Consider the following 26,407-nt stretch of genomic DNA (forward strand, 5'->3'; position numbering starts at 1 on the left):
TTTTGCTCAAAATTCTCCCATACCTTCACCAAAGACCTACAGACCATCGTGTAGAGTAGCGATGGTCTCTCTTCAAACCTTTTAGCAGCCTGAATGTAATGGCGCCTGCCGCGTTTGTGGAACGAGCTAAGCAAAACTGGAAAGAGGCTCATTCCACTCTCCACAAGTACGTGGGAAATAACGAGCCTACACAACCTCTCGTTCCCATCTTCGAATGGATGGATGTTAATCAAGTCTATGAACAACCTCACCGCGTTCCATATCGGATCGTCAGTCTCTGTAGAGTAGTATCGATCCAGGGCGTCTGTCACTAACCTTGGGATTGCAGAAACAGGGGCAAATTCGTGTTTTTCCCCGCGCATCATGATCTCATGGATAGTTTGGATTTTGTCAGGCGTGAGACGTCCGCAGCACTGCATCCATTATAGAGCGCGCATAAAGTTTATCATCTGCCTTTTGAAACTTTTCGTCTTGCCGTCAAGATGTGCGTCTTCAGGATCTTGCATCAGGTTCCAAGTTTCAGATGCTGAAAAGTTGGAGTCTACCTCTCCTTCCGATGTGTAGGTTCCGTACGCAAACAGGGCTTCCCACCCTTTTAGAAATTCCTCTACGTATGCGTGGTTTTTCCGCTTTTGCGAGAGTTCGGCTAGCGTCGCAGTTTTATTTAGAACATTCTGGTACTCGTCTTCGTCTGCCATCCAATGCTGCCTTTTTAATTTTTCCATTTTGTTAAATATCTGACTGCTCCCCATTTCTTTTTTTTTACATCAAGACGGCTAGATCTTGATCATACATCTGGAGGCCTTCAAACCGTTTCTGCCAGCGTATCTTATCGCGTTCTTATACGAAGTCCTCACTAAATTACACGCCTGTGGTGGAAAGCGATCAGCTTCTGGTGTCAGGATTACCCAACCGCGTGAGTGGGAGTCACCGTAAATGCTGCACCAATCTGTGTACCGTGCTTTATTCTGCCCATTTTCCCATTGCTTATACGATCAATATTTTTACGATTGCTCATATGAAACTTCGAAAGACTGTTTCCCATCTTTTTATTTTTTATTTATTATTTATTATTTCATTTATTTAAAGTTGGTTTTACATAGTAAATAGTAAATACTAATTTACACCAACTAAAGCAAAAAATAAATAAATAAACAAAAAAAAAAAAAAGCCTACATGTGCAGAGATCTGAAAGATTAAGTGAGATTAGTTCCTTTTTAAAACTCTTGATGGAGAGAGAACTCTTCACTCTGTCAGGCAAAGAGTTCCATAACAAACAACTTCGAAATAAAAAAGATCTAGTACCAAAGCGTGTTGAACTTGTGGATGGTAAAAGTAGACTATTTTTGCTGCGCAAATTGTAACTGATACGTCTTATAGCGTAAAAAGACTGCATAAATGACGAATTTTCGTCTGTTAATGTTTTATAAATCTCTGTGCAGATTATACGTAAATGCAGTTCGTGAATTTGCACACTGTTACAATTTACCAACAAGTCCTGATAACTGGAATGATAGTCTTTTGTTACAGCTCTCAATGCACGTTTGTGTGTTGAAATGATTAATTTATACTGCACAGCACTGCAATACATCCATATAATGGGACAATAGGTAAATATTGATAAAATATAAGAATTAAGCAATAACTTTGATTGTTCAAAACTAATGAATCGTCTTATTCTGTAAAGACATCTGACATTGCTATTTCCTTTTTTACATAGATTAGAGATGTGCTCATTAAAAGTGAGACATCTATCAATAGTAATGCCTAATAATTTTACAGATTCCGATGCGACTAAGAAGTTATTGTTTATTCTTAGCGATAAAGTATCACTGTGTGGACAACCTAAAAACATCATCTGAAACTTTGCTGGATTAGCAACCAATTGGTTGTTTTCAAACCAGGCTAATACGTTATTTAAGTCATGCTGAAGGTCAGCAATGACTTCATTTAATTGAAATCCACAAGTGTAGATTGTATTATCATCAGCAAAGTTGCAAATATCAGTTTTTTCAATAAATTATAATAAGTCATTTATAAATATATTAAACAGAAGTGGACCGAGAATAGAACCTTGTGGAACGCCGGAAACAATTGAGAGCAACTCACTAAAAGAACTGCAGATTTTGGTTCTTTGAAAACGTCCAGAGAGATAACTTTTCATAAGGTAAAGACTTTTTCTATCAAAACCATAAGCAGCCAATTTTGAGATTAAAAGGCCATGATCTATGGAATCAAATGCTTTTGACAAGTCCATTAAGACAGTTCCCACCACCCCAGATTTATCTAAGCACTGATGCCATTTACCAATTAGGCGAAATAGAGCATTTTGGGTGCTATATTTACTTCTAAAACCACATCATAATGATGAAAATATTGGTTGAAAATAGCTAGAAATCTGATTAAATAGAAGCCGTTCCAAAATTTTAGAAAAACTATTTAAAATACTAATTGGTCGGTAATTTTCTTTCCGAGAGTTGTCACCCTTTTTAAAAACGGGAATAACTTCAGATAGTTTCAGTAATGATGGAAACATACCGTCAGTGATGCAAGAATTTATGCAGTTTGTAAGTGGCAAGCAAATTTTGTCTGTAACTATCTGAATTATTCTCGTTGGAATTGGGCCACTGACTGCCTTTTTTGCATTTAGGCTCAGTATTACTTTATGAACTTCCTCAGGATTAACAGGTAAAAAGGAGAAGTGTCTCTTCGTTTTTGAACGGATCTTTAAAACACTAGGGTGATCAGCATAATGGAGAAGGATAGAATCAAGTTCATTTAGAGATACTGAAGAGGCCACTTTGGATTTCCAGGGTTTTAAATCAAGTTTCCTTATTAAATCTATGAAATATTTATTAAACATTGTCGCTACTTCACTTTCATCAGAGATGAATTCATTTTTAACATCATCTAACAAAGAAATCTTTTCACTACCGCGAGATTTGTTCGAAAAAAAAGGTTTACAAGAGCTCCAAAAGTCTTTGGAATTGGTCCCGTGGGAATGAAAATATGATCTCTTTACTGCTCTGTTCATATTTACAATAATGTTTCTTTGTTTTTTATAAAGCTTTATATATTTAGAGTAACCTGATTTATTAGCTTTATTTTTGTAGTAAGAGCGTTTCATGATGGCCTTCCTTATATTTCTAGTGATGTGAGGCTTTTGATTACCTCTTACTACTCGAATTTTTGCCGGTGCATGTCTATTTAGAACGTCTGTGAAGACGTTGTGAAAAGCATTAAAATTAGATTGATCAATAGCTAATAACTCAGATGAAAGGTCATACTCAAAATTTGTGCGATGAAAATTTCTGAAAGTTCTATATCTTATATATTTAGGTGAACATTTTATAAGAGACGATTTAAAAAATGTGAAAATCAGATGATGATGATCACTGATTCCAGTTTTAAAAGAGCCGCTCTTTTGAAAGCATCTATTTTTATTTTTTATTTTTTCTTGCTGTTCGTCATCTCGCTTTTCATCTGTCTTGGACACATGAGCTAAAGTGTGATTAATGGTATGAGCAGCAACCAAGATTGGCGCTAGAAATTTTCCAAAGGCAGAGTACACAAGGATCCCCAAATCTGCAATGGAGTCCTTGATAATCGGATCTTCCTCGATGTCTTTTTCCAGACCCTCCGCACTATCGAGTTGAACAACATTACCTACGGCCTTCGCGTACATGCTAATCGCATGTGAAGATAGTGCCTTGGCGGTCTTTTCTCCCTTATCGTGGAGCTCTCGTTGAACCTCATCTGGAGCCTTGTCAGCAAAGCTTTCAGTACATTTGTTCGGCAAGAGATGCTGTTTGCCTTTGCGTATAGCTTCTTTCAAAGCTTGACGTTTGTCGATAGGTTTTTCTTTGGGTTGAAAGGCTTCCGTGTCTACAACATCAAATATAGCTGTAGTCTCACTCATCTTTATTAATACCCTTCTATAGCGCAAAAAGTAGAGCACGATCAAGACGTACGGAAGAATTATTGCTATAGTGAGGCCTATGTCGTTCATCATTTTTATTTTTCAAAACAAAACCCTCGCAAGGGAACCCTCTAGGTTTTTGTTGTTTTTGTTGTTATTGTTTGAACCCAGAGGGTTTTTGATTCTGTGAGTATACCACTAAGAGCCTTTGGTTCACCATATCCGAGGTGTTTTTCAGTGTTTTCCTGCTTTGCAGGCTTAGCGTACTTGCTCTTTATACAGAGTGTCGTGCTTGTACTACGCATTAACGAAACCCACCTTTTTAAGTGAGCACTTTCAGAGGCCGTTCCTAGCACTGACATTTAACCGGCATTTTGGCACAATTTTTCCCGTCGTGGCACAGTGTGGGAGAAACCGGGGCGAGACGGCCGCTTCCAGCTAGGACGTAATCTCGCCCGCGCACTCCTACCCTTCCGCCAGGATCTAAGCCTGCTCCCACAATTTTACTATAATTCGAGCTTCGTATAAAACTATTCAGTATCACTTTGAGTACTACCTGTGTAAAAATTCACGCATCACCGGTTAGCTCGTTTGCACGTCATACAGAAAACTTCTTGCTTATTCAAAAATGTTTATCATTTTTGAATGGATGAGGCAAATGAGTTTTATCTTGTTGCTACCGCTTTATACTGAAGAGGAGTGACTTAAAGTTGTCTGAAAATTTAAAATATTTTTCAACGCGACCTACAACTCTAGCGGTACTGTGTGGATGCCATCCTCGAGTACCTTCCGCTTGTCATAAAACGCCGAGAGGCCCAGCTTGTTTTGTTCGTACGTAACCATCCCCCGGTTGCGCACCCGGAAACCTACGTTTTTGGCCATGTCTATAGAGCCATTCAACCCGTTCTTATACCTCTCCCATGTCATAGCGTTCTGCTTCTTCGACATCCCCTTACACGAAAACTTTGTGCCCTCTTTCCCTTCGACGAAGTAACACTTGATTGAGTCAGCGATCATCCTAAACCCGATAAATTCCGGTTTGAATATCCCTCCTGTTCGACTCGAGTACTTATCAGTGACGAGCCAGTTTTTCACGTCTTTGTCGTACTCGTCAAGCAGTTCAGGGCGAACGACATCTCGCAACTCTTCTCCAGAGATGGCAAAATAGGCACTATCCGTATCCATATACACGTATTCAAAATTCCGACGATCCACGTACTTATCCAAAAAATCGTAATAGAACTCAAGCATGCGCAATTTGGTCAGCTAGTACACCGCAATGCCGCACTGGTACGCCCTGTCGATATGCACCTTTTTCTTTCCTTCTCGGATCTCGTAACCATCACCTATCTCTTCAAGATCTTCAAGGTACGGCGATCTCATCGCTGCATCCACCTTCTTTTCATCTCTCGTAAAGGTGGTGTTCGCGTGCCTCGCTTGATCTTCGATCATTTTCCCATAGAACGGGGTCCCTTTCAGCTTTGCCGTATCTCCAGCAATACGCTTGTTAGGATCGTTATCGGCTTGTCGTCGTGCATCCGCAATTTCTTCCGGAAACCACGCAAACGGTTTACCTCGTTCATACTTGATGAACTGGTGATACGCTGTCACCTTCAAGCCATGGTCAAGGTACCACTCGAGCAAGATTGTGAACAGCAAGATCTTTTCAGCTTTCATCAACCCTAGGAGCTTACGTGTACCTGGAACACGCTTCCGCCCTGTTGCTTTTAGGTACTCGTGCATGTGCTCGGGGATTTGATCGTCGGGTATCTCCTTGACCACAAATAGCGGAGCCATCTCGCTGAATTTGTCATACAGCTCCCTCGGGACCTCGATGTCGACCTGCGCAAAACCAAAGAGGGATCCGTTTTGCACCCCTTCTATCAACAGTCTGATGTTGTGCTCAGCCGTGGGTGGGTTGATCTTGATCAGCTTCTCCTTCCCACATGGAAAGTAGTTCAGCAACGTACTCGGGTACAGTAGGTTCGCGTCAAGCCCCAAAACAGTTTTGCACTTCCGTGGCTCCTGGTAGATGTGAGATCTGATACCCGTCACGTCTCTCTCGTGGTACCTACAGAACACGATGGCAGGCCCTCCCACCATGCCCGTTTGAAGCAGTTCATACGCCTCATTCTTTGTGCACTCAGTGCAAGCCTTTTGCACCTTTTTGCACGCCTTGCAACTCTTTCCTTTGCATCCCCCTGCACATTTTTTTCCCTTGCATGTCTTGCACTTTTTACCCCTGCATGTCTTGCATTTTTTCCCTTTGCAAGTCTCGCAATTCTCACCTTTCTTTCTCTTTCCACCACAACCCTCGCATGGCCTACCGTTACACACCTCGCAAAAGTTACCCTCACACTCTTTACACTGTTCTCGAGCTTTCTTGCACGCCTCGCAGCCCACCCCTTTGCACGGTTTGCTTTCACACTTGTGTTTGCACGGCTCTCCTGGAGCGTAGAGCTCTAGCTATGGGTTCAGTCGTAGAGACTTGTTCAAGACGTAGCGCATCGATACGCCTGGAATGCTTACCGCGTCTTTCAAAATGTCTTTCCCGTCGTCGTAGTACTGCTGCCTTGTTTTGTCCACGGCTTCGATGAAAGGTTCCACGTCGGCTAAATTGTACTCACGCAACCAGTCCATCATGGTGACGCAGCCTCGCTTGTAAAACTCTGCACGGAATGTTTCGTACTCATCAAGAGAGAGGGTGTTTTTACCAATAAGACTGTTATAGAAGTGTTCGTGATCCACGGGGCCGACGTGGTTTAGCTTGTCATAGCTCGTCAGCCACTCGTAGGGGAACACCAGCTTTTCGAGCTTGCAATCCAGAGACTTGCACCATAGGTCATAGCTCATAACAGGAGAGAGAAAATTTTTGATATCGAGAAATTTGAACCTCGAGGTAGTAAAGAACATGTAGTTGTTATCTTTCTTCGCCACCTTGATCTTTTCGCTATCGCCTCTGACAATTTCATCGACAAAGTACCGCTTGATCATGTTCAGGTCATAATTGCCACTGTTGAAACCGATCACGGCCACTTGGTTTACCCACTCGTTCCATGCCTTCTGAGTCTTATCTGGAAGCATGTCAAAATCATTGGGTCTCGGGTACATTTTCTCTACCTCTTCCACGATGAGGGCGTGTTTCTTGTCGAGCTGCTCCACAAACCGTTTACCAAGATCTTAGGATCATCGTGCTCTAAGAACGTTGGATCTCCGTTCAGACTATCGTGAATAGCGACGCTGACCGGCACATGCTCCGAGATGTATGTTAGATCGGATGTTTGTCGCTGATTCAGAGGGAGCATGAGGGCCTCGAAATCAAACACGATGTAGTGAGGGTAGGGTCTAAATTTTTTCTTGAAGTACCTCTTGGCTTTGGGTGGGCTCTCACACTCCCACACTGTCACGAGGTTGTAGCCAAGTTTTCGGATGCCTTCCTCCTTTGATTTGGTGGCCGTATATCGATTTTTGTTTGTTCCTTGGCCGGGGCATCCGTGCCACTTGCAACCGTGGTACTTATAGACTGTCCTGGTCTGAGGTTCATAGCCGTCTACCTTGTAGACCTCATTTTTTTTCTCCCTGCAGCGAATCACGCGTTCTCCTCCATGCCCACACAGCGCGTGATGGGTATGCCTTCCAGTTTTTCTTGACATGTGTTCGAGCCATTTACAAGCGTCATAACTGAAGCCCTCACCGTAAAAGACCTTCTCTGACTTGCTAGGCATGCGCTTGACCTTCTTGCCTTTGCAGATGATAGTCGGCTTTTTTCCCTCGCACTCGTTCTTTTTATGCCTTGTTAGGTTTTCAACTCTGGTGAATCGCTGTTTGCAGGCTTCGCATTCCCAGTTTTGTGTTAAAACATCTATCTTTTTAATGTAAAAACAGTGCCCTTCCAGCATGCCGAGGTTGATGTCATTCAGTCCCTTTCTATACTTATTCTGACCGTACACGAGTCTCCAGGGTGCCTTTTCAGAGTTTGTCTTCGGTTCAAAGACTCTGATATTGATCTTGAAGCGCTTCGCTATCCCCTCAAAGTCAACGAGCTTCGTAGCACGTACATCTTCCCTCTTTAGTTTGGGATTCTCGTAGTACTCGCGTGCTAGTGCGAGAGCTGGCCGAGTAATGTACTTTTCTTTTTGCTTCTTATCTTCACGTGAGTGTACGACCAGGCATCTCCAGACACACAAATTGTCGGTTCTTTCATCCTCCTTGTCAAAGCTGTAGATGCACCTTTTCCCCCGCAACCAGTCTGGTAAAGGTCCACAACTTAACAAGGGCTCCCTCCTAGAGATGATCTTGATCTGCACATGCTGGAAGACTATTTTCCCTTCATACGATCCTGGGGTCTCGATTGTTCTTTCTGGTGGCAAGTACGCCTTCCCCGTAAACTCATGATCTCCTAGATCTAATCGCTGCATTTCACATTTTTCGACAAAGGCCTCGATGTCAGCTAGGCTCGTAAGCGATACTTCGCTTCCCTTGGTCTTGTGATACGGAGCCGTGCCACCTCCTGCTTCGTAGATGGTGCAAGCAAAACTGTAGACTACCTTGACTCTCATATCTATGTAGGGCGTATCTTTTCGCATGATGGCCTCCGCCAGTGGCTGATTAAGGTTCTTGTTGAACCGCCATGTCTTGACACGATTTCTGTCTTCCAACATCTGTGTGTCATTTTCGTCAAAAATATGCTGAATGTTTTCGACGCCTTAAGATCGTTTTTTCTCTTGTGGGAACATGTGCTTGATGTCTTCGACTCCGCTGTATTCGTCTTGTATGTCTCCAGCATCGTAAAAATCCTCTCGCGCTTCGGTTTCAATTTCATCGTGCAGCGTCGTCCTTCCAGCAATTTGTTCCCTTACTCTGTTATAATAAGAAGTAACAGTGTCTCGTACACTCTTCAGGCGATCGGCAAGAGCGTCGCGAGTTGCTGCTACTGGCGCTGAGACAGCGCTATATAATTTACTAATTGCAGTCTTGAACCAACTCATTTCTCTTTATTATAAGTAGACTAGCCGGGAAACCCGGCGTCGAAACGCCGGGTTAAGCCACAAGTAAAGGTGTGATCCGGCATTGAACACTCTGTGGAGCGCTTAATAAGAGCCGTAAACTGTCCCACACGATCAGGTGGAGCGCTTTAGTACAGGTATACAGTATGTCGTTAATCTTTTGAAGCGCATACACCATTATAGTGTGCGACTGTAACATATTTTTCAAAAAATAACTTTCCCGCAACGATAACTGATATAAAAACAGAGTTTACAAAGTGTTGTTACTCCATCATAGCAAAAACAATCGTCAATTTTATTTCATTTTGCAGAATAACTTTTTGCGCAAGTTAAAAAATTAATCGTGATACTGGGCTGAGCCTTAGTACAGTTAAACCGTGTTGCACAGCGTATAGGAATAATACCCTTTTGAAAAAAACTTTCTCGCAGACACAGGGCTGAGCGGTTAGTCCAGGCGTGATTCCCAAGAAAGTTTAAAAATTAATTGTCACAGTGGTGGGCTGACCTTAGTATATACAGGTAAACGGTGTTGCACATGCCCATAGGCGTAACAGCCTTTTACAAAAAACAGTCTGTTTTTAACACTGGGCTAACCGCTTAGTACAGTTAAACAATGTTGAACAGACGCATAAGGCGTATTACCCTTTTCCAAAAATGTTCATTGCAACTTCGGTTTAAATAAAAACACAGGGAACAGCCTGTCGTTACTCGTCCAGCCAAAACAATCGCTCAGCCATTTCATTTGCAGAAAAAGTTTGCAGAAAAATTATAAAATATGTAGCTATACCTAGCTAGCTAACTGCATTTAGCATAAAAATTATGTATTGCTTAAGAATATTGTTGTAGCCAAACTGCATTTTTATACTTTCACTTTTTTAAATAGCCACAGCCTCAACATAAAAATAAATGTTGGCTAGGATAAAAAGCTCTTATACCATACAGAATAGCAATAAGTGAGGCTCTAGCTAGCTAGTAGCTATAGCTAGCTAATCTTCGTTCCTAGCCAAACATCCTAAAACTGGTGCGTTTAAGATCTGTACGTGGCTAAAAAACGTGACAATATATTTATCCCAACATTGAAAACAAACAGAAAACAAATATTACAAATATATAAGGCTTTTAGAAGATAAAAAAGTCAAACAGGCCTACAAACCTCACACACTGACCACAAACACGACCATTATCAAAATGGCCTTCGTTCCGCGAAGATCTTGGATTCTTTCTGGTCGCGAAAATCTTGGTTTTTTTTTAAAGAATCAGGCGTTGTGAATGGTGTTCCACGCGCGAGCGGTCAAAACAAAGTCGGTAAAAATATATCGCATTTGGTATCGGCGCGTAATTTACAAAATTTCGTGTTTCCGTTACGGGACGCGGCTTTCGCGGACAGACAGACAAAATACGGCTATTATTAAAGAGACTAGCCGGGAAACCCGGCGTCGAAACGCCGGGTTAAGCCACAAGTGAAGGTGTGATCCGGCATTGAACACTCTGTGGAGCGCTTAATAAGAGCCGTAAATTGTCCCACACGATCAGGTGAAGCGCTTTAGTACAGGTATACAGTATGTCGTTAATCTTTTGAAGCGCATACACCATTATAGTGTGCGACTGTAACATATTTTTCAAAAAATAACTTTCCCGCAACGATAACTGATATAAAAACAGAGTTTACAAAGTGTTGTTACTCCATCATAGCAAAAACAATCGGTCAATATTATTTTATTTTGTGGAAAAGTCTTTTTAAAAGTTAAAAAATTAATCGTGACACTGGGCTGAGTGCTTAGTACAGTTAAACCGTGTTGTACAGCGTATAGTAATAATACCCTTTTGAAAAAACTTTCTCGCAGACACAGGGCTGAGCGGTTAGTCCAGGCGTGATTCCCAAGAAAGTTTAAAAATTAATTGTCACAGTGTTGGGCTGACCTTAGTATATACAGCTAAACGGTGTTGCACATGCCCATAGGCGTAACAGGCTTTTACAAAAAACAGTCTGTTTTTAACACTGGGCTAATCGCTTAGTACAGTTAAACACAGTTGAACAGGCGCATAAGGCATATTACCCTTTTCCAAAAATGTTCATTGCAACTTCGGTTTAAATAAAAACAAAGGGAACAGCCTGTCGTTAGCCTGTCCAGCCAAAACAATCACTCAACCATTTCATTTGCAGAAAAAGTTTGCAGAAAAATAATAAAATATGTAGCTATACCTAGCTAGCTAACTGCATTTAGCATAAAAATTATATATTGCTTAAGAATATTGTTGTAGCCAAACTGCATTTTTATACTTTCACTTTTTAAGGAGCTAGCTAAATAGCCACAGCCTCAACATAAAAATAAATGTTGGCTAGGATAAAAAGCTCTTATACCATACAGAATAGCAATAAGTGAGGCTCTAGCTAGCTAGTAGCTATAGCTAGCTAATCTTCGTTCCTAGCCAAACATCCTAAAACTGGTGCGTTTAAGATCTGTACGTGGCTAAAAAACGTGACAATATATTTATCCTAACATTGAAAACAAACAGAAAACAAATATTACAAATATATAAGGCTTTTAGAAGATAAAAAAGTCAAACAGGCCTACAAACCTCACACACTGACCACAAACACGACCATTATCAAAATGGCCTTCGTTCCGCGAAGATCTTGGATTCTTTCTGGTCGCGATAATCTTGGTTTTTTTTTAAAGAATCAGGCGTTGTGAATGGTGTTCCACGCGCGAGCGGTCAAAACAAAGTGGATAAAAATATATCGCATTTGATATTCGTGCGCATTTTGAAAATTTCGTGTTTCCGTTACAGGACGCCGCTTTCGCGGACAGACAGACAAAATACGGCTATTATTAAAGAGACTAGTCGTTGCCCGTGGAAAAATCCACGGGGTCGCCCGTCGTGTTCGCTCATCCTTTAAATTTACCCGTCGTAACAAGGTGGATAAAAATATATCGCATTTGATATTCGTGCGCATTTTGAAAATTTCGTGTTTCCGTTACAAGACGCTGCTTTGCGGACACACAGACAGACGGAATACGGCTATTATTAAAGAGATTCAACTAACAGCGGTCGCAATTTGAGTAGGGAATTTCCCTACTCAAACAGATTTGTTGATGTCAGCAGTTTTGTCGAGTGCCGTCATTTTTGATGATGTCAGCGTTTTGCCGAGTGCCGTCATGATGTCACGTGACTTGTTTACTCATTTGAGGCATGATGAAATCTGTGACGTCACAGATTTTTTAGGGGTCTAAAAGCAGCGTTTTTTAATAGGGGTTTGACCGTCGAAAACCTAAAACCTGATTATATTACCTCCCTACTCTAGCTAAACGGTTGCAAAGATATTAAGGTTTGAAGGTTTTTAGATGGCGTCATTAACCCGTCCATTCCGAAACGAACTTGGTGACCCAGGTTTGGGAAACTTACCCAAATTGGTCCTAGGTGGTCCCTAGTTAGCCACGCTGTGAAAAATTATTGACGTTACCACCTCGTTTCTAAGTTATTTAGCCTCAAAGTTTTAGGTGCACTGTAATGGCTTCATTAATTTAATATAGGATATTGACGTTAAAGTAGTGTTATTGACGTCGCGCCGTAACGTCAGAAAATTTAGCATATTAGACATGCATTTTTCGGCGACATTAAAGCAAAATAAGGATATCAACTTTGCCTGTCACAGAGACACGGAACTGGCGTATTATTATATAGATTCTGAAATTCGAAAACGCTGGCTGCATTGTTATCATGCACGGTACGTTTGCGCATGCAATAGACTAAATAGCTGATTTGGTATGATCGTTACAAACTGTACATTGTGGAAATTTTGCAATAACCGTTTTTGTGTGACTTAACGATTTTCCTTAATGTCTGGTATACTATCATCCCTGGTGTACTTCTGACATGGCAAAGCAAGTATATAGTTTTAGCAGATTTAACTTTTTACATAACCGTTGTTAGACACCTTCCATTTTGTTACAGCTTTTGCATTTTTATTTTATTTTGTTGTTCGACCTGCTTATATTTTTAAACGTTTTGTTTCAAAGGGTATAAATATACTGGAGATTGTGAGCAACCTCAATACCCAATGTAAAAGTAACCAAATACAGTTGTCTGCAACAGAATTTTTAAGTAATCTTTTTCATACTAAATGCAATTAAGTAATTAGCTACCACTTTACTGTAATATAAAATTTAGCAAAAGTCAAAAGTTTATTAATGAGACACAGAGTACCTGTGCTATGTGCCTATCCCGTGTTGTTAAACGACGGTCTGTTTCCTGTGTTTTTATTTAAACTGAAGTATTTTGGAAAAGGCTATTAAGCTTATAGGCATGTGCGACACATTTTACCTGTACTAAGTGCTTAGGTTAGTGTTAACAATGGACTGCTTTTTTGGAAAAGCTGTTACGCCTAGAGCATGTGCGATGTGGTTTACCTGTACTAAGGGGTCAGCCCACTGTGACAATTACTTTTTAAACTTTCTGGGGAATCACGTCTGTACGGGTGTGCAACACTGTTTACCTGGACTAACCGCCCAACCCTGTGTTGGTAATGGACTCTGTTTCTTGTGTTTTTATTTAAACAGAGTCTGCGAGAAATTTTTTTCAAAAGGGTATTGTCCCTACACGCCTCTTCAACTCTGTTTAACTGTACTAAACGCTTAGCCCGATGTCACAATTAATTTTTTAACGTTTACTGAAACTTATTCCGCAAAATAAAATAATATTGACTAATTGTTTTTGCTATGACGGAGTAACAACGGTTTGTAAACTCTGTTTTTATTTCAGCTTTTGTTGTGGGAAAGTTACTTTTTGAAATACATGTGACAGTTGCAACACTATAATGGTGTATGCGCTTTACTTGATTTACGGCATACTGTATACCTGTACTAAAGCACCCACCTGACCGTGTGGCACAGTTTACGACTCTTATTTAGCACTCCTCAGGGCGTTCAACGCATGGTCACACCTTGACTTGTGGCTTACCCCGGCGCTTCGACGTCTCTTTAATAATAGCCGTATTCCGTCTGTCTGTCTCTGCGCGGACCCCCGCTGAGTTACAAAATGATGTTACGGAAACACGAATATCAAATGCGATATATTCTTATCCACTTTGTTGCCACGGGTATATTAAAAGGACGGGCGAACCCGTGTATTTTTTCATGGGCTAACGACTAGTTTCTTTAATAATAGCCGTCGTCTGTTTGACTCTGCGCAACATGGCGGAGCAAGTAGCGAGACATACGGAAAATCCCCGCGGCCCTGCAGCTTTATTTCTGATCCACGGCAGACCCCGTTTTTACTGACTTGTTTTTATCGCTAACGCGTAATAGACCAATCACGAGGCTCCATTTTCACTATAGACCAATCCAAGTGCCTCGCGGCTTCAGCATGCTGACGGAGGAAACATGCTACCCCTACAAAGATCATTTTGGTTTGGAAGTGATGGTTTGAAATTTGTATGTCTCCTTTTGATCCTTTTTTCTTCTGAGTACTTTGTATCCTGTACACATTATTTACCTATACTAAGCGCTCAGCTTAACATTTTTTTGAACTTTTTCCGGGAACATTCCCTGAAAAAAAAGAAGGTTGGCCAGCTGCTTTCGGTCTGACGGGATAACATTGAATTGTTATCTGTGTTTTTGTTTTACCTAAGTTGTCGAAAGTTATTTTTTTCCTACGACGGGGTAACAAATGGTTGTAAATTGTGTTTTTATTTTGTTACAGTTTTAAGTTGCAGCGAAGTTATATTTTCAAAAATACACTACAACCCAAACACTATAGTTTGTGTGCGCTTTACTCGATTAACGACATACTGCATACCTGTACTAAAGCGACACACCTGACCGTGTATCACAGTTTACGGGTCTTATTAAGCGCTCCACATAGTGTTCAACGGCGGGTCACACCTTGACTTGTGGCTTACCCCGGCGTTTCGACGCCGGGTTTCCCGGCTAGTCTCTTTAATAATAGCCGTATTCTGTCTGTTCAAAATGGTTGCGCACAGCTTTTTCGGAAAAATAGCGCAGGGCCCGATTTTTACGGACCTCCTTTTTTCGGCTGGACAATGCTTATTTTCAGAATAATAATCACGCCAGAACCGGATAAACAACATGCTACGGAGGCCATTTCAGTTTGAAAGTGAGGGTGTCAAGTTTGCAGATCTGTTTGACCTTTTTATCTTCCCTAGCTAAGCTTTTTAATTTTGTAGTATTTGTTTTAAAATGTTAAGGCACATATATTTTTACGTTTTTTTAACCACACACAAATCTTAAATTATCGATTGTAAAAGTTTGACAAGGAACGTAGCTTTTGATTCGGCTTGGCTAGCTAGCTAGCTAGCTAAATTAACTTTATATATTCCTATTCTTTTGACGTTTTTATTCAGTTTGGTATACTATTATTCATTCGAATTTGGTGTTGTGGCTATCTAATTAGCTCTTTAGCTACCTCTAACTAAAAAATGAAAGTAGCCAAATACAGTTTGGTTACCAACAAAATTCCTAATAATAATTATGCTAAATACAGTCATAATACAGTTATAAAAATTTATTCTACAAAATATAATTTGCTGAGTAATTTTTTTAACTAACCCCTGGGTTAAGCCAGGCTGTTCACTGATTTCTTTTAAAACCAAAGTTGCGATAAATTTTTTTGAAAAATGGTGTTACGTCTATACTCCTGTGCGACACAGTGTATCTGTACAAAGAGCTCGGTCCAGTGTAAACAACGAGCTGTTTTGTGTGTTTTTAAAAAATTATATCGAATATATAATTGTTTTTGCTGTGACGGGATAACAACAGATTTTAATCTGTGTTTTTATTTCAGCTTAAAATGTTGAAAGTTATTTTTTGCAAAATTTATTACACCGGAAACACCATAAATTGTGTGCGCTTTACTTGATTTACTACATACTTGCCTGAATGTATTGCACAGTTGACGGTTATTAATCACTAATTCGGGTGTTTAACGCCGGGAAACAAAGTTACTTGTGGCTTAACCCGGCGTTTCAACAGAGTGTATCCTGTGTTTTGTAGACCAAAGCTGCAATATATTCAGTTTTTTTGAAAAGGGTATTAAGCCTAAACGCATGTGCGACACAGTTTACCTGTACTTAGCGCTCAGCTCGGTGTCACGATTAATTGTTTAACTTTCACAGACAATTATTCTGCAAAATAAAATAATATTGACCGATTGTTTTTGTTATGACGGTGTAACAACGGTTTGTAAACTCTGTTTTTATTTCAGCTTTTTTTGCAGGAAAGTTATTTTTTGAAAAATATGTTACAGTCGCAACACTACAAAGGTGTATGTGCTTCACTTATTTTAGGACATACTGCATACCTGTACTAAAGCGCTCCATCTCATCGTGTGGCACAGTTTCCGACTCTTATAAAGCGCTCCACAGAATGTTCAACCGGGTCACACCTTCACTTGTGGCTTACCCCGGCGTTTCGACGTCGGGTTTCCCGGCTAGTCTCTATAATAATAGCCGTCGTCTGTCTGTCTCTGCGCGGACCCCCCGCTGAGTTAAAAAATGATGTTACGGAAACACGAATATCAAATGCGATATATTTTTATCCACGTTGTTGCAACGGGTAAATATAAAGGACGGGCGAACCCATGGATTTTTCCACGGGCTAACGACTAGTCTATGTATTAATACGCCAGTACCGTGTGTCTGTAACAGACAAAGTTGGTGTGTTTTTCTTAAAGAAACAGCCGCAGTAACATGTAACTTTTGCTAAAATTTTATTTTTATTCTGTCTTTTGTGTGCTTTTTCAAATTGATTTTTTGTTTTAAAAAGTCACGGTTAATTAATTTTATTGTTTTCATAAATATACATATATATATATACATATATATATATATATATACATATATATACATATATATACATATACATATATATACAGACATATATATATATATACATATATATATATATATATATATATATATATACATATATATATATATATATATATATATATATATATATATATATATATATATATATATATATATATATATATATATATATATATATATATATATATATATATATATATATATATATATATATATATATATATATATATATATATATATATATATATATATATATATATATATATATATATATATATATATATATATATATATATATATATTGTAAATATTGTAAACAAACGCGTATCAGAACTCCGTTCATCTAAAGAAATATTCGAAGAATCATTCAAACTATACGAAAACGCCCTGAAAAATTCTGGACACAATGTAACCCCAGAATATGTGGAAAAAGTAGAAGACGCAGAGCTTTTACAAAACGAAAAACAGGAAAAAAGAAGACGTAAACGACGTATAATTTGGTTCAATCCACCTTTTTCCAAGAATGTCGCCACAAATGTTGGAAAAATTACGTTAAAATTAGTCAAAAAACATTTTCCAGAAACATCAGATCTCCACAAACTATTCAACAAAAACACAATTAAAGTCAGCTACTCCTGCATGACTAATGTCGGCACGATAATCTCCAGGCATAATAAGCAAACTTTGTTCCCACCGGATAAAACTTTTGGATGCAACTGCAGAAAAAAAGGAAAATTTCCTATGCAAAATCGATGCTTAATATCGATAAAACTTTTGGATGCAACTGCAGAAAAAAAGGAGAATTTCCTATGCAAAATTGATGCTTAATATCGAAATTGATTTACCAGGCAGAGGTCGGTAATAACAAAGATGAAGAGAAAAGGATATACGTAGGCGCCGCTGAAACTACATTTAAGGAAAGATATCGAAATCACAAACGAGATATAAAATCATCGGGGTATAGAAAAAGTACCGCATTGTCAAGCTACGTTTGGAACTTGGAAGATCAAAACAAAGAGCCAATTATCAGTTGGAAAATTATCAAAACCACGAACGCTAAAGCCAGATTGAATTATTGCAAATTATGTCTAACAGAGAAAATTGTGATTTTGAACTCCCTTGACGACCCGAAATTACTTAACTCAAAAAACGAATTTATCAGTTGTTGTCGTCATGACAACAAATACTTGTTAAAGAACGTTAAGAGAATCGGTGTGGGTTAAATATAAAAGTTCAAGATTTTAAGATATGTTTATGATTTTGTATTAATGCTTGTTTTGTTTTATCTTATAGATTTAAAAAAATATTTGGTAACTTGTACCTGATGATTGTTTAACATGAAACTTAAAGTCGTACAAAAGTACCGTGTATTTTATTGAATCTGACACACATAATATATATATATATATATATATATATATATATATGTATATATATATATATATGTATATATATATATATATATATATATATATATATATATATATATATATATATATATATATATATATATATATATATATATATATATATATATATATATATATATATATATATATATATATATATATATATATATATATATATATATATATATATATATATATATATACAGCTATGTATATATATATATATATATATATATATATATATATATATATATATATATATATATATATATATACAGCTATGTATATATATATATATATATATACATAGCTGTTAAAAGATATTAATATTGCATTGCTCTCTGGAAAACCTTCCAGAGTATATATTTACCTCCAGAATTCATCTTTACAGAAAATTTGATTGGGGTGTGATTGAACTAGCTTAGGTAATAAATATTTTAACTTAAAGCTTTCCTGTACCTAGCTAGCTAGCTAGGTAGCTATATACTGTATTTTTTGCATTTAACAGGACACTGTATTTTAAATATAGCTATAGGCTGGCTATATATAGATAATTCAATGTTTACAAAGTTAGCTATAGCTAGCTAGCTATGGAATTTGTGTGTGCATACTAAGAGGCAAAAATACGCTAATTAGCTTCTAACTTTACTGATTTCAGATAGAAAAGCAACTAGAATTAGTTTTTCTAACTATTACTTTCTCTTTTTAAAGCTGACCTCCCACTTCAAATTACATTAGTACATTACATTCCCATACATTTTCTATTTTCCAAATTTTTTTTTCCTAAAATGTGAAACCACTTCAATAGGATAGTCCATATTAATTTTTTTTCCATATCTATCCACAATACTAACATCCAGGGAATAAATACTCGCCCACGACAATCTCTTATACAAAATATTCTTAGTTCCTACACACAACGCTTCCATATCGAATCTCTCTCCTACCTGCATGCCATGTATATAAATCCTTACACCTAACCTCATTGATTAAATTATCTGAAATATTCAACTCTTCCAATCTTAATGACAACGACCTAAGACCATCAAACGTATTCAACGCCTCGACCATTTTCCTTAAATATTTCGGCATAACAACATCAGCATCAATACTAACCTTCCCGCTTTGCTTATCAAAATTAATACCTCCGACAAATTCCATAAGCTCGCTAAACGTATAAAATCCTGCCTTTAATATTTTCCACCAGGGGAAACCATCTCATCCACAAGAACATTATAACATGAAAAAATGAAACTGGCACTAACCAGCCCAACCTCAATACCATTACAACTAATTATATTCTGATTCAACCCCACCACCAACCTCAATACTATTACAACTAAATGTATTCTGATTTAACTCAAACCTTACTAATATCTGTAATCCTAACATACATTTACTTATCCCAAAAATAATAACCCAAAAATTCAATCCCACCAACAACAAACACGATCTCCCCCATCTTCTGTCATTCACTAGGGACATAATAGTCACTCAACTTAGGCTCCTTCAACTCCGGTAACTTAGTTTTACTAATACTCTCAATAAATAATACTCTCTCATAGCAGTATTGTACTAACTAAAATCATTCCTAGCATCTCTCTCTCTCTCCCCTCTAAACGTTTTATTAGTCATATCGATCCTCTAAACCTTCCCCTTTTTAAATCTATCTCTTGCCTCTGTAAGTCTCTCCAAAGCTTTATCATGTCTAATTCTTTCCCCATCACTACTACCAAGCATTCTAGCAAGCACACCACCTCCACTAAACGAAACAGCATTAACCACAGCCGAACCAATCATCATACTGGCAGTAACATTATGACTTGACTTGGAAACATGAGGGATATTAACCTCGACATTAGTCTCCCCAATCCTCATAGCAACCCCCGCAAGCTTAGTACTATAATTATAACCCAAAAGCATCACCAAGTCCCTTTGATAGGACAGCATTAGCAATTCGTGATCTTTTCCCAAACATATATTTTATTCTTTTCAGGGACATGACGTATTCCTCATAATCCTTTTTGAATCCCTGAATTGCGCGTGGTACTTCACCTTCTACATGTTGATTAAGGTAAACACATTTCTGTATTATTGACAAGTACTCTTGACTGTGAACTAGATTTTTGAAACTGGTGATGCAATCGACGTAATGCTGAGGGGATCCGTCAAACCAAGGTATTCTGATGCGAGGTAGTCCTTGTTGGACAAACCATGACGACAGCGAAACTTCTACCTTTGCGTCGAATGATAATGGTGGTATATCTTTGCGTCTAGAAAATCAATCCATGAGTCCATCTGATTTTTTTTCAATGGCCGTTGTCTTACTTGTGTTGAAGTGTGGAATGGTGTAGGATCTACTTTTCTCTGCAATTTTGGTACAGCTCCATGTGTAGGTCCAATTGTTGTATTAGGCTGAGATGTCATGACAGTAGAATATTGTGTTTTAAATAGTGTTCTTAGTGTCTGTCCATTTCCATATTCGAATTCGTAGTAGGTTGTAGGATTGGATGTTACCATAGATCCCAGATGTACATTTGTTGATAAATCGGTTGTTGATAGCCGGGAGAATTGGGAGGTAAGTTATGCATTAGCATAAGTGTTTTGTTCCACAGACTTCCCAAACACATCCATTAAGTTCTCCCTTCTTAAGATGGTGCTTCGTGTTGTCTTTGGTCAAAATATTCATCTATTTTTGACTTGCAATTGTCGATGGATAAGAGATTCCCAGAGATCTTCTAATGCTTAGTTTATCTCCTTCGCTTCTCTTTGAACCACCAAAAGACTTTAAAATAACAAATTAATTCGTGTGCGGCTTCCCCTTTCTTGTATAAGCTCTTTTAGTTGTTGGATTCTCTTTGTGATAGAGCCTTTTTTTCCACCACGTTGTCTTTTCAGGACATTCATATTTTGTTCAGAACGATCTTGAAACAAAAGATCCTTCTGTGGCTCCGTCATTGCAGCAGTACAGCAACTCAGGAAAAGCAAACAGGATCAGTACAGCAACTCAGCGAACAGCTTAGAGTTAATGTATATATATACCAGCAATGATTGTAACTAGAGCCTTAACTGCATTCCCAGCAGGTCCACAGCTCTACAGGAAATTTCGAACAACAGTGAAGGTTAAAGTTCTTACAAACAGGATCGACTCATCAAGCAGCAAACACAGTCAGCAAGCAGCAAACTCAGGATCAGTACAGCACCTCCGCAAACAGCGTAGTTTAATGTGTAAATCAGCAATGATGTAACTAGAGCCTTAAATAAATTCCCAGCAGGTCCACAGCTCTACAGCAATTTCAATGACAGCAGCTAAATGTCTGCTACTCTCTTCTTTAAACGCCCTTTTCAGTTTCTCGTTGTCAAAATTTGTAATCTTGTAATCGCAGTGAAGAAGCTTTTATTTGCGATGTTTCTCTTTCAACAATTACAAATTGTGATTTCTTTCACTAACGCAACTCGCAAGTGAATAAAATGTTACGGTATATATATATATACAAAGAAAAGTGAATTCCCTAATAGAATTAAAGCTCGTTTTTTACATAATGATATATTCTAAATATAAATCAACTTAATGGCTCCTTAAGGGAGTCATTGACGTAATGGAATATTCAAATTCAGGACAACAGGACAAATTCGGACAACAGGACAAATTCTTATATATTTACCTTTCCATTATTAACGGTTTGTTGCAAACATGACAATCCTTAGTCGAATAAAACTCTCTCCAATCTACCTTGGAGGTATCCTTGTCGATTAAGCAATATCCACTATCTTCATCAAAACAACAGGATTTATAAACAGGTTTTCCCTGGCTACACACCCGCTGATATCATATCTCCTTCTCACAGATATGACAATTATTCTCCCTAAACTTTACCCAGTTTTCCTTTGTCATTTCGATTGGTTTTATCGGTGTTAGATGCTTTTCATAGATTAGCTTCGCAAGATCTTCAGCCTTATTGACAAAAAAATTGCTGCATCCTCACCACGGTAAATAAATGGTCCATAGTCTATATTTATTCATTTTACGTAAAGAAGGGACGGGACGCCTTCTAGGACAGGCATACAATTCTTGCTCCTATTTGAGAAGGTTTAATGTGCTGATATCTTTCATACCAGATAAAAAGAAAGTAGAGAGTATGTTAAAGGAAATGTCATCAAGTTTTGTGCCCTCTGAGAAAACTGAACCAGCTTTGTTTGGTCCTAAATATGAACTATTTACTAAAGAACTATTTACTTCATTCAAAAAGAATAGCAGCAGAGGATCACATGCTGCCAGCCGACCCTTTTCAAGAGGCCCTCTATTTCAGACCAGAGGTAGGGGGCGAGGTTTCTTCTGCGCAGCTGGTCAAAATTACAACAACCGTGGATCTAATCGGGGAGGCAACAGAGGAAGCAGAGGTATGTTTTAATTCAATATTAGAGGTGCCTTATCTCAGCTTATCAGAGATTTTGGACATAAGGGACTTCCCAAATGTACATCCTTTGATAAAAAGGTTATTTCCAATACCTATTCCCCACCTGCCTCCTGCAGGAAGAACTCAATACTTTGTGGAGAATTGGAAAAATCTGACAAACGATCAGACAATGTTAAAGATCCTACAGGGATACGAGATACCCTTTCTTTCCCCACCAAAACAGAGAATTGTTCCACCCCCTATTCATATCAGTCAAGAGGAGAAATCCCTTGTGGACAAGGAGGTCCAAAGTAGGCTGAGAAAGGGTGCCATTAAAAAGGGCAACTCATGTACGGGGGGAATTTATCAGTACAATTTTTCTTGTGGACAAAAAAGACGGTGGTCATCGGCCAGTAATAAATTTAAAGAAACTGAACTAAAACATTCCTTATGTTCATTTCAAGATGGAGGGATTACATCTCTTAAATGAAATGCTATGTCCAGGGGATTTTATGTGCAAACTGGACTTAAAAGACCCTTATTTTGCAGTCCCATTGTCAAAAAATTCGAGGAAGTTTGTTCGGTTTCTTTGGGAAGGACAGCTCTACGAGTTTCTGTGCCTATGTTTCGGGCTCTCAAAATCCCCGTGGATTTTCACAAAACTCCTAAAGATCCCAATCTCCCTCCTAAAGAAACTGAGAGTAAAAAAAAATAGTTTATTTGGACGATATGATTATTATGGCCAGTACAAAGGAAGAGTTGTTGATGGCCAGGGATACTCTGATTTTTCTCCTTCAGAATTTAGGGTTTCTAATCAACAGCAACAGGTCAGTTTTCGAACCAACCCAATGCCTCGATTTTTTGGGGCGAGAATAAATTCTCTGACAATGACAGTAAAACTGCCAATGGCAAAAGTTACAAAATTGAAATTACAATGCAAAATTGTTAAAGCAGGAGTGGGTCACAATAAGAGAACTGTCCAAACTCATAGGAAAACTTTCCTCATCAGCAGTAGCAGTATTTCCAGCCCCCTTACAATACAGGTTCATTCAACAAGAACAGATAAAAGGGTTGATGACAAAACACAACTTCGATGCTCAGATAATTTTGTCAGATCTAATCAAGAGGGAGCTTCATTTGTGGCTGAACAATCTAGAATTTTACAATGGCAAATCCCTATTAACACCAACCCCACTGGTAATTCAGAAAATAAGCACAGATTCCTCCAAGATGGGGTGGGAAGCATTTTGCCAGGGACAAAAAACGGGTGGCCCATGGACTCAAAAGGAAAGGGATCTTTACATCAACATACTGGAGTTGAAGGCTATCAACTTTGCTTTAAGAACCTTTACATATATGGAAAAGAAAGGGTAGCAGTCCATGTAAAGATGGACAATATGACAGCCCTATCATATTTAGTAATAATGGCGGAAACCAAGAACGAGACTCTGCTAAAAATAGCAAAAGAAATTTGGCAACATATAATGGAGAGAGAGATCACGAATACTGCAGGTTACATACCAGGCTACCTGAATGTAGAGACAGACCGGAAAACCAGGCACAATCTCTCAGACAGCGAATGGAGACTGCTACCAACAGTATTCCAAAAGGTATGCCAGATATGGGGGATACCGGACATAGATTTATTCGCCTCAAGGATGTCGCATCAACTTCAGAGCTACATGTCCTGGAAACTAGGCCCATTCAGCAAGGGGAGGGATGCTTTTCAGATCAAGTGGAAACACCATTACGCATACGCTTTCCCTCCTTTTGCTCTGATAGATTTATTGCGAGATGGGGGATATCCAGTATTAGCTCTGCGGAGATTTCATGAAATGGAGGATCACGTAAGGGCGCGTAGTGCCCGCAAGGTAATCCCGATTTCTTGAATGAAATCGAAGCACGAGCTAATACTGTGTCCCTCCGATCCCGTATTTTCACATATTTTTTTTTCGTTTAGGATACAGTCGAGGAGGATATCGTGGCAATTACGGCTATCGTGGCCACTAATATGTATTGCTTCTTCTTTGTTTTAAAATAAAACTTTTGGCTCTACATGTCTTTTGTTATTATATTTTCCCTACCAAGGCGTTTTCCCCAGGATTTGTCAACGTGTTCACGGTTATGCTACGAAAAGTTTTATTTCAAAATCATTCTGAACGCCTTCGCGGGAACATGTTAAAGCGGATGTGTTTCGGCTATGACCTCTAGATTTATTGCGAGATGGGGGATATCCAGTATTAGCTTCATTCCCACCCCATCGCGCACAGGCTCAGCAAGGAAGCCACTTCTTATGGGCGGCAATTAAAATTCATTTTAAAACAGAAACTGAAGAAGAATCACGACGCAGTAAATAAAATGGAGCTCGTAAAAGCAGTTTTTCTGTTAACGCAGCAATTCGGATAAAAAGTCTATTTCCATACATCTTAAGGTCCATATTTTCTAGAGAAGTAAAGAACTCATATACATAAAACACGAAGTAAAATACAATTGTTTGGACAGCTAAAAAAGGGTTACTGCCAACTGAACTTCTAAAAAATATTTTGATATACAAGAAAAATAAATTTATAAAGTTAGCAAATATTTTCATTAAAGAAAAATTTATGTAAGCTTTATTAAATTAGAAATCTGCTTTGTTAAATACCAATGATCTGTGCGCCTTGAATTTACATAAAAAAAAGAGGAGGAAGAGGGGGGGGGGGGAAGGTGAGATTTTCGTCTAAAATAAGAATTTTCCAGTAGACGTGTCAAAATTGAATCAAAAGGTAATGTTATAAAAAAAGAATCTGGCAATCTAGCAAGCCTAGAATTTCTTTTATCACGTTTGTTTTTTATATCTTTAATTTTGAGCTGGCACTTCAGTTGATAAAAACTAACTCCAAATTGATAGAAAAGTTGCCTAATGGTTGCTAAGAATAAAATCGAATAATATCAAAGATAACCAAAATCCTGCTAGAAGTTATTCGAACTCGCTCATTTTTATTTAATGTAAAATTCTTCTGTAATCACCGATACAGCGAAAAATTATTTAACGGTCCCCCTAGCAACGTTATCTTAGCGACGCTTGATGACCTAGCTGGTCTCCCGACTTATTTACTTTATGCGCTTCCGCAAGAGCAGAAAGTTTTGGCTTTGAAAAGTCTGTGCCTTTTCTTATTGGTGAGCCGGGCGGTATGTTGTGTGGAGTAGATCTTGGTGGATGTTTTGGTACTGGTGGTGCCGGTCTACGAGGTATGTCTCTCGAATTTGTCCTCTGATGACTGGAAACTGACGGAACTTCTTCACCTAATAACGACAAACGCTAGAATAAACAACAAAACAACAGAAATAATAATAAGTGGTACAAAAAAAAATTTAGCTACCCATGGATGGCGTAGATGGAGTCTGGCTTTTACTGTTCTCAGGAGTTGTATCAATCTGTGGTGTAGTGGTAGGTTTCTTAGATAAGGAGGGCAAATCCTCGGTTGTATCAAGGTCAGGATCATATTGTGCCGCCAAAGGGTTGTAGTAACCTTGTACTGAAGCACTATTCACATTACTAAAGATAACATTTTAAAAACAACAAGAATATAAAGAGCATAAACTTTCAAATAGCATCTAAAACAACTACTACAACAAATTGAAACAATCCAAAGCTAGGTTAGAATTTTTTTTTGCTAGCAGCGTCATAATTTAGTCAGTAGCATAGGTTTCCATACATTTTGGAATAGACTTATTTTCATATCATTTTTGTTCCGCGGAATATACATACAAAAATACCGAAAAACATGAAAACAAGATTAGTTATGAGCAAATTTTTAGTTTACAGCGAAGTAGTGCAGAGATGG

General features: G+C 38.4%; 2 protein-coding genes across 5 annotated transcripts in view; both read right to left on the reverse strand.

Moving 5' to 3' along the window:
• Positions 1-776: 776 nt before the first annotated feature.
• On the reverse strand, positions 777-2,257 carry LOC130648515 (uncharacterized). The gene is made up of 4 exons (XM_057454567.1): positions 2,074-2,257; positions 1,177-1,905; positions 1,126-1,130; positions 777-986 (listed from the first exon to the last, which is right to left on the reverse strand). Exons 1-4 carry the CDS (start codon positions 2,255-2,257, stop codon positions 777-779), a joined length of 1,128 nt encoding a protein of 375 aa, XP_057310550.1.
• Positions 2,258-25,000: 22,743 nt separating this feature from the next.
• LOC130648965 (rho GTPase-activating protein 44-like) overlaps positions 25,001-26,407 on the reverse strand; it is a 51,301-nt gene continuing 49,894 nt past the window's right edge. For all 4 annotated transcript variants that reach the window (XM_057455119.1, XM_057455120.1, XM_057455118.1 and 1 more), the window contains exons 18-19: positions 25,943-26,118; positions 25,001-25,865 (exon numbers count right to left, since the gene is read on the reverse strand). In XM_057455119.1, coding sequence (XP_057311102.1) covers positions 25,630-25,865; positions 25,943-26,118 — 412 coding nt within the window. In that variant the 3' untranslated portion in view covers positions 25,001-25,629. The remainder of the gene's footprint in view (positions 25,866-25,942; positions 26,119-26,407) is intronic.

This window comes from Hydractinia symbiolongicarpus, chromosome 7 (genome assembly GCF_029227915.1).
Source record: "Hydractinia symbiolongicarpus strain clone_291-10 chromosome 7, HSymV2.1, whole genome shotgun sequence".
NCBI classification, from domain to species: Eukaryota; Metazoa; Cnidaria; class Hydrozoa; order Anthoathecata; family Hydractiniidae; genus Hydractinia; species Hydractinia symbiolongicarpus.

What these genes read in the sequence shown, in the direction of transcription:
- LOC130648515 (XM_057454567.1), bottom strand. Translation starts at nt 2,257, where the DNA reads ATGGACTTGTCAAAAGCATTTGATTCCATAGATCATGGCCTTTTAATC. An exon ending in TGTTTCCGGCGTTCCACAAG is followed by an intron (nt 1,906 to 2,073) that starts GTTCTATTCTCG and finishes ATAACGTATTAG; the next exon opens with CCTGGTTTGAAAACAACCAA.